The sequence below is a fragment of the Leptopilina boulardi genome, unplaced genomic scaffold (genome assembly GCF_019393585.1).
Source record: "Leptopilina boulardi isolate dan_hultmark-lab unplaced genomic scaffold, ZJU_Lbou_2.1 LbouV2_179, whole genome shotgun sequence".
Classification (NCBI taxonomy): domain Eukaryota; kingdom Metazoa; phylum Arthropoda; class Insecta; order Hymenoptera; family Figitidae; genus Leptopilina; species Leptopilina boulardi.
In genome coordinates, this window is record NW_026137728.1 from 1,987,544 (window position 1) to 2,000,536 (window position 12,993).

The window sequence follows — 12,993 nt, forward strand, 5'->3', positions numbered from 1 at the left end:
AGATAATTGATAATTGATAATTGATAATGATAATGATAATTGATTTTCAGATAATTGAAATGTCGAAGAATATTATAAAATATCATTAAAAATAATTGAATTTAGAAAAAGTTTTAATTGAAATTATTAAAATTCAAAAAGTTTTAGATGGAAAATTTTGAAAATAATTAAATTTTAGAATTTTAATATATAAATTGAAATTATCAAAAATAATTGAATTTAAGTGATTTTGAAAAATTTGCTAATTTTATAAATTCCTCATAATAAAAGGAGAAATTGCAAGAAAAAATTGGATAATTTTCGTTTAATTTGTAAGAATAAATTAATTAATTAACACAACAAAATTTTCCTTTTTATGAAATTTCTAAAACTTATTTAGTTATTTATTAACAAATTGGCCAAAAATTATCCATTTTTCTCGCAAATTCAAATTTAGAATTTCAAGGGGGAAATTCATTTTAAAAAACAATTTTATAAAATAAAAAGAATATCGAAAATTTTAAATAGAAAGTCGTAGAAAAGAAGGAATTTAAAAAAAAAACAATAATTTTAGGAATTACAAAAAAAAAAAAATACAAAACTTGGAGGGAAAAATCGAGAATTTTGTCTCGTTTTGTAAAAATAAATAAATTTTACTAATTTTCTCCCACGAAAAAAGAAGAATTTAAGGGGAAAAAAAGAGAATTTACTAAAAAATGAAAAATTACATTAAAAATTGATAGTTTGTAATAAAAATTTTTTCCGTTTTTACGAAAAACTCTTGTCTCTTTTCTAATTATAAATTAATTTTTTTTTCCTTCTCTTACCTAAAAATTTCATAGAGAATATCATCAAGAATAACAGGACCAATGTCTGCTTTATCTAATAAAGAAACAAGAATCCTATATGGTTTTAATTCCTGTGGCGTTTCATCGCATATTGTCTTTAGCATCAATTTTATAGCCTCAATTAGCATGCCTTTGGAATATAATTCAAAATAAGCTGCCGAAGTTTCAGTGGCAACTGGATCTGCCTTTTTTTTAAGTATCGATGTATTCACTTCACTTCCCAAAAGCCAAGCAAACAATCGTCTAGATAAAAAAAAAAAACAAGTAAAAATATTCAAAATTCAATCACAGAAAAATAATTTTAAAAAAACTAAAAGATAAGAAATTAAATACATAAACTATTAAAATTAAAAAATAAAGAAAACATAAAATAAATATGATAAAATATTAAAAAAGAAAAATTGTGTTCACTCTAAATATTAAATTTTTTTTACCTATTTAAACTCATGTCTCTTCGTAAAATTGTGACTAGAGCTGATGTTAATAATGAAACCATGTCATCCCGGCATAGTTGACTATTGTGGACAGGAAATCCGACTAGTAATAAATCTAAAGCGCTTCTCTGGACCAAAACAGAACTATCTTGCACGCCCGCACAAATAGCGGTAATCTTAAGAAAACAATAATAATTCATAAATTATATTTCAAAATCATCGAAATTTAAATCTTTAAATTATTATTTCAATTTTATTAAATTATTTTCCAATTGTATTTCAAACTCTTTTAAGGCACGATATTTTTACAATTCTTTTTCTTTTTAAAGCAAAAAAAAAAATATTTTTCCATTATTATTATTATTCTAAATTTTTAATATCCAAAGAAATAAAAACTCGAAAAATCCAAAATTTTTTGCTTTACACCTTATAATTTTTCGTATCAAAAACTAACAAAAAAAATTTTCATCTAAAAACCAGAATTTGAATTCGAAAATTTAATTAAATTAAAATAGAATTTTTTTTTTTTTAAATAAAAAAATAGATCTAAAAATAAATTTTCAAAAAAATGACATTGATATAAGAAAAAATTAATCATATATTTAAAATCATAAAAAGCGTTAGGGAAAAAAAATTATTATACAATTAGTTTAAAAAAATTATGATAAATGTGACTCAGTTTATGAGGTTTATTGACTCGCAATGATTAAATATAAACGACAACTTGTTTATAGATAAACTCGAGAACTTGACAGTCAAAGAATGAGATAACGAATGAGACTTGAAGTCAATGATAAAGAAAATACTCGTGCACAAGTATATTATTTTCCCTTGGACTTATATTAAAAATTTTTTTTTTTTATAAATTAATATATAAAAATAAATTGTTCACATCATACCATTATTTCGATTTTTGTTCCCATAATATAAAGTTGTTCTTCCATTGGCAGTTTTTTATTAAAATGCGACAAAACAAATAAAATAGCAGGCAAACGAATTCCTGAATTTGACGCTAAACAATCCCATAAACATGCGTAAAAATGTTCAGCGCCCACACCATCACACACTTTTTCCAATAGAGAATTAGTCCTAGAAAATTACACAAAACAAAAGAATTTAAATAATTTTTTTTAAATTAAATTAAATTATCTAAATATTTTATTTTTGAGAAAATTTTCCTAATTTCTTTTGAGTTGATTAATTAATTCAGATAATAATTATTATTTTATTATTAAATATTTTTTTTGTACTATTTTCCATTTTTTCAGAAAAAAATAATTTTTGTTTTTGAATTTATTTAATGTGTTTTAAATTATTTTTTTTCAATTGTTTTCTTTTAATTTTGTATTTTTAATTTAATTTCTTTTTTTTAAATAGAAGAATTTTTTTTTACCTATCAAAATGATCGGAACCTTCTTCTAAGCCTGGAAGAACTCCACTGAGAAATCCACTTAGTCCTGGTCTCAATCTTTCACCAAGGGGCACAAAATGAGTTTCGTAAACAGTCAACAATGAAGGTCTCACATTCATAGCCGCATTGCCGAGTAATGGAAAAAGTCCTGCGATTTACAAAAAAAAAAAAAAAATTATCAATTAAAATGTACAGCAATAAAAGTGATTAGTACATTTATAAAATTAATCAAAAAATTAGTGAATTAATTAAACCATAAAATTAATTAAATAATTAATAATAAGAAAAATAAAATAGTTCAATATGGAAAGTAATATAAAAATAAATTATTATACATTATTTTATGTATGAAAAAATCTTAATCCTTTAATATTATAATATCTTTGGATTTTTTTTTTTTAACTCACCAGCACTGTAAATAAATAGTTCATGACTGAGTCTATTTGTTCCCATACATTTAAAAATGATATCGTAGGTATCCAATGCTTTGAGATGAACTCCAGAAGGCAATGCTGGATGCATACATTGTGCTAATCTTTTCGAAATTTTTATTCTTCTTGGAATAACAGGAAATTTCATATGACTCAATAACACTTTATTCAATTTCCCCAAGGCTGATATCAAATCTGCCCATTCGCTCGTGTATTCGAAATTTTTCAATGCCTTGTCCACCGCCGATACATAGCTAGAAAAAAAATATTCAAAAACTTACAAAAAAAAAAAACTTTATACACTTTAAAAAATAAACAAAATAGTTTTAAAAAATTCCTCAAAAATATATTTACATTTAAAAAAAAGTATTTATTTTATTATATTTAAAATAGATTTATTTAATTATTTATTTAATTACTAGCAAAATTAAACGCGCGCAAGCGCGACAAATTGGGTATTTAATTGTTTGTTATAAAGAAATTAAAGATTAATATTATCAATAATAATTTAATTTATTAGAATATTATTACATAATAAATAATAATAATGAAAATTATATGTTTACAGGCCTCGGATTATACGACTTTTTCCGACTTTTTTCAAAAATACGACTTTTATCGACTTATTTTAATAAAATGCGACATTTTTTGTTACATTTGAAAAAAAATGTAAATAAAATACATTTTTTTAGTATAAAATGTAGATGTTCTTCAGATCTTCTTCAATTCAATTATTTAACAAATTTTGAACTAAAATGATTCTTCACTAAATTAATTATTTTTAATAATGTTAATGAAAAACATCACAAATTCAATTATATCAAAATTATTTTTCAATTAAAATTTTTATGAAATTATACTATTGTTATACTATTTTTTATAATTTAGAAAAAATATATCACAATAAAATTGAATTATTTTTTAAAAATTTCAATTCAAAATAAACTAAAATTCAATTATTACCCGAAATTTTAATTCAAAATCAATTAAAAATCCAATAATTATCAAAAAATTTCAATTTAAAATTTAATTATTTACCAAGTTTTCAATTTAAAATGAAATAAAATTCAATTATTTTCTAAAATTTCTATTCAAAATTAATTATCCAAATTTTCAATCAAAAATGAACTTAAATTAAATTATTATCCAAAATTTCAATTAAAATTCAATTATTTGCCAAAAATTTTCAATTCAAAATGAACAGAAATTCAATTATTTTCTAAATTTAAAATCAAATAAAATTTCATTATTCTCAAAAATTTGTATTTAAAATTAATTGAATTTTTAATAATTTGAATTTAAAAGCATCTAAAATTTAATTATTTCTAAAATTTTCCATCGAAATTTTTTTTTTTTGAAATTTAATAATTTCAATTATAACTCTAAGGAAATTCAATTATTTTTAACTATTTTAATAATATTCTTTGAAAATTCAACTATCTGAAACCATTTTTCAATTAAAAATGATTTTAAAATTATTGTATTTTCTCCACATTTTCTAATAAATTTTTAGTGAAATCATCTAAAATTTTAATTACAAAACACTTAAAGTTTCAATTAATTTCAAAAATCTCAATTTTAAATCTTTGAAAATTCAATTAAATTTAAAAAATGTTTTCAAAAAATTATTTGATAAATTATTTTTAGTTCTGTAAAATTTAATAATTGTTTGAAAATTAACAATATCTTTTGAAATTTAATTATTTCTAAAAATTTCAACTTTAACCCTTCGAAAAGGATTATTATTAAAAAAAAATTTTTTTATTTAAAAATCTGTAAAATATTTTTGTTAAAATAAAAAACAAATCCACTTTTTTTGGAATATAAATCGACTAAAACGATTTTTTGTGTCTTTAAGTTGATTCGCGGCCTGTGTTTTTATAATTAATATTTAATAGGTATTCGTTGGCTCCTGGTACCTTAAAAATTAATTTTTAAAAATAAATTTTTTTCAAATTACTATCTTGTACGAAATTTCCTGGCGCCTCTTTTTTCTAATCATAAATTTTTTGTATTTGTATACAATTTTTGAATCAATATTTATAACTTTAAAAAAATTTCGTTGGTAAACGTTGTGTACTTCAGCTTCGTGAATTAAATTTTCGAATTTGGAATTTTAAAGAAACTTATTCCGAAATTTGGAAACACAATTATACAATTTTGGCAAAAATGAGAAAAAGAATTGTCAAAATTTGACACGACATAAGATTACTATTCAAAAAAAACACGTGAAATCAGAAAAGGCCAATTTCAAGTTAGGACAGAAGAACTGACCAAGCATTTTATTATTATATAATAATAATTTTGTATTCAAAATTTTGTGAAAAAATGGTAAAAAAATTTTTTCCTTTCTGATAATATTTTTTCATAACTAAAGACAAGATTCTTGAAAATAAAATTTAATCTACATATTAATTTTTTGTATTAAAAATCAAATTTACATTTTGAATAAATTTAACAGTATTTAATGTATTCTCAATAAATGAGAAAAAAATCTTTGACTGACACTTGCATTCTGCAAATATACTATTTACGTAACAATGTATTCATTGTCATATATATATATATATATTTCATGACACTGGACAATAAATGCTTCACTGAGCAGCAAAATTATTTAACATAGTTTTTTCTGTACATCTATACTATATTAATTAAAAGTAACAGCTATTCTCCTGGGTTTCATTTTACATACATAGAAGCAAATTTTTTCAAACATATAATATCTTTATTTTATATTTCTTTAAAAAAAATTACTTTTTCTGTATCATCAAAATGTATTTTTGTATTAAACAAAATTATTTAAAATTTGAAGTATTATTATTATTTTTAATCTATTTCATATATTTTATTATTATTATTATTATTATTATTATACTATTTTTACTTTTTGTTAAAGTCCGTTTATATAAATAAATAAATATTATATTACTATTATTATATGAGTAATTACATATAATTAATAATTATTATTAAATAATTTTTATTATTTTTAAAAAAAAAGAGAAAAATTTATAAAAAAAGAAATGAATTTTTTTTATCTTTCGTATTTTATAATCGAACAAAAAAGAATTTCATTTTGTTTTTTTATCTACATCCGTTTACACGTTAGAGATTAATTTTATGGCAAAAATTATTTTCAAATCTAATAATTGGTAATAAGTTGTGTTTTTTCTTTCTTTCTTCTCTTCCAAAGTACAACAGCTGTGAATATGAATATTTATAGTTGAATACTTTGACAAATAAAATTTACATGAGAATATGTATATCGTTATTACAATGAAAAATTTGTAAAATTTAACGATCAAATTTATTGCTTGATAATATATTTTGATATTTGAAAAAAAAAAAAAAAAAAAAATGTTTATAAATATTTAAAGGCTTTTTGCCTGTTTATTTATATCTAAAAAGAAATAAATAAAATAAAAAAAAGTGCTTCTATATTTTGTTGGAAAAATGTTTTTATGTTTTTTTTACTTTTATAAACTAGTTTCTTATTTTTTTTTTTTCCATTTGTATTAAATTTTAATGTGCTTGAAGTTCTGATGGTTTGAAGGAACGAAATAATTTTTTTGGTTCATAAATTATTTAAAAATTACTACAGCAATGAACAAAAAGTACATTAATTCAATTTAATAAATTATTAATTTTTTTTGTTAATACAGAATTCAATATTTTGCCAAAAAATTTGAAATTAAAAAAGTAGTAAACAAATTTTTTGTCTTGTAAGAAAAGAATATTTTTTTAAATTTGTCAATATTTTTAAAAATTTCAAAGAAAGAAATATAAAAAAAAATGAAATAAAATTATAAGCAATTTTTATTTATTGAAATATGTTCACGAAAATCTAAAGAAATTAAATTTGATTTTTAAAATGAGAAAAATTGTAATTTTATTCTTTAACAAAAAAAAAAAGGCAAAATAAACTGTTTCTCTAGAATATAAATAAAAATAGAAAAATAATTTTGAAAATAAAAGAAAATTGTTACGTGCTAAATAAAAGAACCGTTATATATATACATATATACTTACACTCGATATTTTGAGTCTTTCATCAATTCATATTCCTCTAAAGCGATGGAACCCATTTTGCTTATGTTGAAAATAACAAGTTTTTCCCTTCACAAAATAGACAATATTTTATGTTATTTACATAATAATTGAAATTAAAAAATTACACCTTTGAATGTTTATAATCATTAGCCACAAATTCACTCAATTTTAATGGAGCAAGATTATTATTTTTTTTCAATATTCTAAAACGCCAATGAGACAATGATGAAAACATAAAGTTTGGTTTCTCCATACGTTGTGATAACTTCCCAATTCCGTATCATTGTTTTCTTTTTTTTTTTTTCTCGACTAACAGTAAATAATTATTGCAAAATCCCAGTTTATTTCACTGATGGCAAAATATTACGAAGGCGTTCCTAACCGCAAATTTTATTCCGATGTTGACATTGAAAATGTAAGTTCAAGGCATATGTCATTAATGAGGATAAAGGTAATCGTATTAAAAATCAACTCCAATGGTCGAAGGTTATCGGGACAATTAACATCATATTGAAAATTTAATTCGCGTTTAAAAAGAAAAATATCTTCATATATAACATACACTGGAAATTGTAACAAATCTTGTACACATTTCACTGTCAGCAGAAGCAAGTGCGTTTTTTTTTTTTTTTTTCAAGAATCTTTCACCACTTGATTTGTATAATCTTTCTTATTATATAAAATGTATATTGTTTAATTTTGTTCTACATAATCATGGAACTATAATATAAAAAAAAAACTATATGAGAACACTATAGCCTGATGTGGAGTTTTATCATATTCATGATAATAGTTTATGATACATACACCACACAATATACACGCATTAAACAAAGATAATGACGTGGTGGGGATTTAAACTGCGCTGCGCTGCCCTCTTTAAAACTTTTGTTTGCTATTTTATCTTCCTGAAATGTGGCTTATATATAGGAAATAAATTTCAATATTTTTCAATATTATATATTATTACTTATTAGAATACTATATAATAATTAGAAAAATAAATTTTTTATGTTTTTTTCTAATAAAATAAAAATATAACGAAGATGGGTGAAACATAACCTCCAAATTCTAAAACTGAGGTTTTGTTTATTATATTTGTCAAAAAACTAAAATTTTATTTTTCACTTTCATAAATTGATAAAATCGTAACAAAAATGTCAATATCTTTTCAAACTGATTTTTAATTAATTTTTAACATTTTGTAAATTCTTTTTCATTTATTAAAATTTATTTGAAAGCGCCGCCCTTATTTCTAACCTAAAAATTTGCGACTTGTCAAATGTCGTCTGCTCGCACGAACTGTCAAATCAACATATAATGATTAAATATTTAAATTGAACATTTTTAACTATATTGTTTTATTCAATGTAAACTATTTAATTATTCTGCTTTTGGTTAATTGAAATTAGCAATTGAATACTTAAGAGTGATTTTTCCCCCTTTTTTTTGTTATTATTTCCTAAATGCGAATCAAATGAAAAAACAATGAATACAAGTACGTGTCAACATCAGTATGATCTCACAGACAAAAATAATTGCAAATTACAAAAAAATGCAATTTAATTTTGGATACAGTTTAACCGGAATTATTCTGGTTAATGAACTCTGTTCCTAGCGATTAAACCTAAGACTAAAAACATGCTACGTCGAAGTAGGTAAGTTACTTTTTTTTCGATTATGTAACTATGTCACATGCACCTTTCATAAAGAATATTGTATATTATTAAAAAAAAAAAAAAAAAAAAAAATGTGGATCACTTTTCGTATAAGTATTAGTCATTATCATAATAAAGAGATATCTTCTGATATCATCACTAATCATTCATCAACAATGGGAGCTTATTGTGAAATATTAAACTACCTATATAAACAGGAAATGAAAAACGTGTTGAATTATTATGTTAATTTAAAAAAAAAAATTAACTTTTTGACAAATTTAGTTCATTTTTTTTTGGTGTTTAAATAATTTATAAAAATAACGAAATAACATTTTGATAAATTTAATTCATTTTTTTCCTTTTGTATTTTAATAATTTAAACTACAAAATAATGAAAATAAATATAAAAATGATTAATTTCATTAAATTTAAAAATTTCAGGAAAATAGAAATTTTTTATAATATAAATATTTCAAACAAAAAAAAATATATATATGTATTACTTACTCTTTGGTCATTCTTATATTACATTAAATATTATCAGAAACTAATATTATAAAAGTACATTTTAACCGATAATCTTTTTTGATAAAATTTTTGTCTATATACAAAAAAGAAACCAATTTTAGGAAACAAATTTATGTATCTGATAAGATATAATTTTCACTGTTTTCTAGTCACGACTATGTTATATTTAACTTTTTTTTTTTTTTTTTTTTAAATAATGATTCATTAATTCCAAAAAAAAATTGTATAGAATATTATTTATTTTTTACTTGATAATAATAATTATTAATTATTTCTTACATTATACATATATTTAATATGTACATAATTATTGTATATTTCAAAATTTTTATGCAAAATTTACAAATTGAAATTATTGAAAAAAAAAAAATTGTTATTATAAAATTATGAGCCAAAAGTTTTGAATGTTCAAATAAACAAAATATTATTTTCAATCTATAAATTATTAAAAACTATAATGTCAATGTAAAATAAAATAGTAAATTAAACAAATAATTAAATTAATAATTTCCGTTTAGATATTTTTAAAACAATATTTTGTAATAAAATTTGTACTTAAAGAAGTTGGAAAATAAATTTTTGAACGTTCAAAACTTTTGGCTCATATAAAATTATAAATTATAGAATTTTTTTTAAATAATAATAATAATAATAATAAAATAAAATATTTTATGTTTAGGGTGAAATCAAAGCCGTTTATTTTTGCTTTGATATTGGGTTCAGTAATTTTGTACAATGAATTTATTGTATATGAAATACAAAGTTTAAAATGGACTTTATTGGAATGTAGAGATTGTGTGCGAGTTTTACTTGTCGCTGATCCTCAAATATTAGGAATAAAAAATGAAAATTATTTTGGATCTTCTCTGGCGATTTGGGATAGTGATAGGTATAAAATAATATAACTGTGACACTACATTTAAAAGAAATTTTAAAAAAACAATTTTGTTATTCGTTTAAATGTTTGTTTTGTCTATTCGCGTTTGTTTCGTTATTTTATATTTAAATTTCATTGTTTTACTTAACAATTGAAATCTATTTAGGTATTTAGAAAAAACATTTTCGCGAGCTGTGAGACGAGCAAAACCTCATGCAATTGCTTTTCTTGGTGATCTTATGGACGAAGGTCACATTGCTTCAGCTGAAGAATTTGAAAAATATAAACGCAGATTAAATTCTATTTTCTCTACCTCTGATGATATAATGGTAAATGTATAATTAATATTTTTTTCAAAATGAAAAATGATTATTTTATATTAGCTTATATTCATTTACAGAAGTTAAGAGAAATAATTAATTCCATTTTTTCTTTTCATTTGATTAATTGTATGAAAAAAAAATTTTTAATCAATTATTCAGATAAATGGTTTTGAATTTTTTTTTTCTTTACATTTTTTTATTTATAATTAATATAAATTTTTTTCAATTTTATTACGAAATTGATTTAATGGTCTATGATAGTATAAACAATGTAAAAATATTTTTAAAAAATTTTTCTTAATAGAAAATTTACTTGCCGGGAGACAATGATATTGGAGGCGAAGAGGATTCGGTTATGAAAAATATTCATCAAAGATTTAATTTTGCTTACACTCAGCCAGATACTTTAGTGTATAAAAGTGTTAATTTTTTTAAGGTAAAACGAAAATAATATTAAAAAACGAAAAGTAGATGTTTCTTTTAATCGTTAAATAATTTATTGATTTTTCTCTTTTTTTTTCATAGGTCAATAGATTAATTCATGATATGCCAATGGCTCCTAAGGATGCATTTTTAAATGATTATGCCGAAAGAAATACAACGAATGTCGTACTTAGCCATATGCCATTACTTTTCATGCCCGCTACTTTTGTTCAAAATGTATGTATAAATTTCTTCTTTTTTTTTTGTTCAGAAAGAAAAAATCGTTCCTACTTTAAAACATTATTTTTATTAAATCAGATACATAATAAAAATAAAATAACTTATTGAATACTAAATTTTTTTTGAAAGAAAATTTTAAAAAATTTTAAACCTGAATTAAAAAAGAAAAATTAATTTAGAAATATATTTGCAATTGGTTTTTTAAATAAATTAAAAAAAATTGAAACTTGATAATTTTTCTTCACATTTCTCTTATATGTAGGTTATTAAAGAATTATCGCCACAAATAATATTCAGTGCACATGAACACAAAGGAATGCACACAAGTTTAGATACGGCAACAGATCAACTTAGTGAAATTCAACTTTTTCCACCGCAAGAAGTTTCATTTTATCAATTACGATTGGATTTGGGCGATGTTCATGAAATACAAATACCAACGTGCTCTTATCGAATGGGAACGAAAAATATGGGCTATGGATTAGCGTACATTAGTAAGAATTAATTATTTAATAATATAATAATTTAATAAATACATTTGTTTCTTCAAATTATATATTTAATTCTAGTAAAAACTGAATATAGGACGTGAATTTTTTTTTTTTTTTAATATATAAATTTTGTAAAGATAGAAAAAATGTGTAGAAAATTTTTTTTAAATTAAATATTATTTTTTTGCAGATACTCAAGAAAAGACTTTGGATTTTACAATTTTATGGTTGCCACAAAGATTTGTACTTTTGGAAATTTATGCTGTTGTTGGTTCAATAGTGGCATTTTTTTCACTTATAATGATTATCATTATTCGTCGATCTTCTAATCATATTTCATATTCTCGAGCTCCCATGTTGTGAACAAAAATTTTTTTTTCTAATTTTAATAACTTTAAAACGAAAGTAGAAATATTTAAAAAAAAAAATTTTGAGTGAGAATAGTGGCCAAATTTTGTCTTTTTTGATAAAATATTATATTATAAAAGTTTTTTTTTTTTTGCGATGAAATTTTAAAGAAAAAAAAAAAAATTTTTTCAATCGTTTGAAATTGAAATATTTTAAAATAGAACAAATGTTATTTAATAATACAGCAAGTTAGTTACAATATAAAATTTTTTTTTATGTTTTATTTCATTCTAAAATTTTATACTAATATTTTTTTTTTTATAATTATTGTACTTTTGAAATATTTTTTAATATACTAGAAACATAAATTATATAAATTTAAAATTAAATATATAATAACTTTTTTATTTCTTTTTTAAGTATTTATAAATTATTATTTAAATTTTTTAAAAACAATATAAAATATTCTAAGTATTCAATTTTATCTTATAATAACAAATGTTATGTATAGGATGTAATAGACTATTTTTTACTTTATTATTAATATATACTCTATAAATGAAAAAAAAAAGATCAAATCTTAATAGAATTTAGTTTTAAAAGACATTTATTGATTTAAAAATAAATTGCATATATTTACAAATTAAGAATTAAAACTATGTTTTTTAATATACAATTTTTTGAATCTTGAGGACGAATAATCTCAATGGTATGAGTGAAGGGAATGTTAATATAGTTTGTAAAAGAAAAAAAGTACTTTATTATATTAAAGCCTTAGTACTATAATATTAAGAAATTCATGAATTAATTTAAGTACTTAGAAAGTTGTCAGAAAAGTGAGAAAAAAAAAATTAAATACATGTAATGTTAATAAATACATGATGTTAAACTTGAAAAATTTTATTTTTATACCAAAAAATAATACATTCGCCATTTATTTTTATTT

The 12,993-nt window shown here is 20.8% G+C and overlaps 2 protein-coding genes across 3 annotated transcripts in view; one reads left to right on the top strand and one right to left on the bottom strand.

The window, feature by feature from the left end:
- LOC127277771 (protein dopey-1 homolog) overlaps positions 1-7,991 on the bottom strand; it is a 42,741-nt gene extending 34,750 nt beyond the window's left edge. Inside the window, exons 1-6 of one of the 2 annotated variants that reach the window (XM_051299133.1) lie at positions 7,136-7,991; positions 3,080-3,357; positions 2,655-2,820; positions 2,161-2,350; positions 1,262-1,437; positions 807-1,070 (exon numbers count right to left, since the gene is read on the bottom strand). In XM_051299133.1, coding sequence (XP_051155090.1) covers positions 807-1,070; positions 1,262-1,437; positions 2,161-2,350; positions 2,655-2,820; positions 3,080-3,357; positions 7,136-7,191 — 1,130 coding nt within the window. In that variant the 5' untranslated portion in view covers positions 7,192-7,991. The remainder of the gene's footprint in view (positions 1-806; positions 1,071-1,261; positions 1,438-2,160; positions 2,351-2,654; positions 2,821-3,079; positions 3,358-7,135) is intronic. The other variant, XM_051299134.1, reaches the window with a different exon arrangement.
- A 409-nt stretch (positions 7,992-8,400) lies between these two features.
- On the top strand, positions 8,401-12,300 carry LOC127277777 (metallophosphoesterase 1). The gene is made up of 7 exons (XM_051299148.1): positions 8,401-8,814; positions 10,025-10,234; positions 10,389-10,551; positions 10,850-10,981; positions 11,071-11,205; positions 11,471-11,702; positions 11,890-12,300. The coding sequence occupies exons 1-7, from the start codon at positions 8,798-8,800 to the stop codon at positions 12,060-12,062; spliced, it is 1,062 nt and encodes a 353-aa protein (XP_051155105.1). The 5' UTR covers positions 8,401-8,797; the 3' UTR covers positions 12,063-12,300.
- The last annotated feature ends 693 nt before the right edge of the window (positions 12,301-12,993 follow it).

What these genes read in the sequence shown, in the direction of transcription:
- LOC127277777 (XM_051299148.1), top strand. An exon ending in GCGATTTGGGATAGTGATAG is followed by an intron (nt 10,235 to 10,388) that starts GTATAAAATAAT and finishes AAATCTATTTAG; the next exon opens with GTATTTAGAAAAAACATTTT. An exon ending in CCGCTACTTTTGTTCAAAAT is followed by an intron (nt 11,206 to 11,470) that starts GTATGTATAAAT and finishes TCTTATATGTAG; the next exon opens with GTTATTAAAGAATTATCGCC.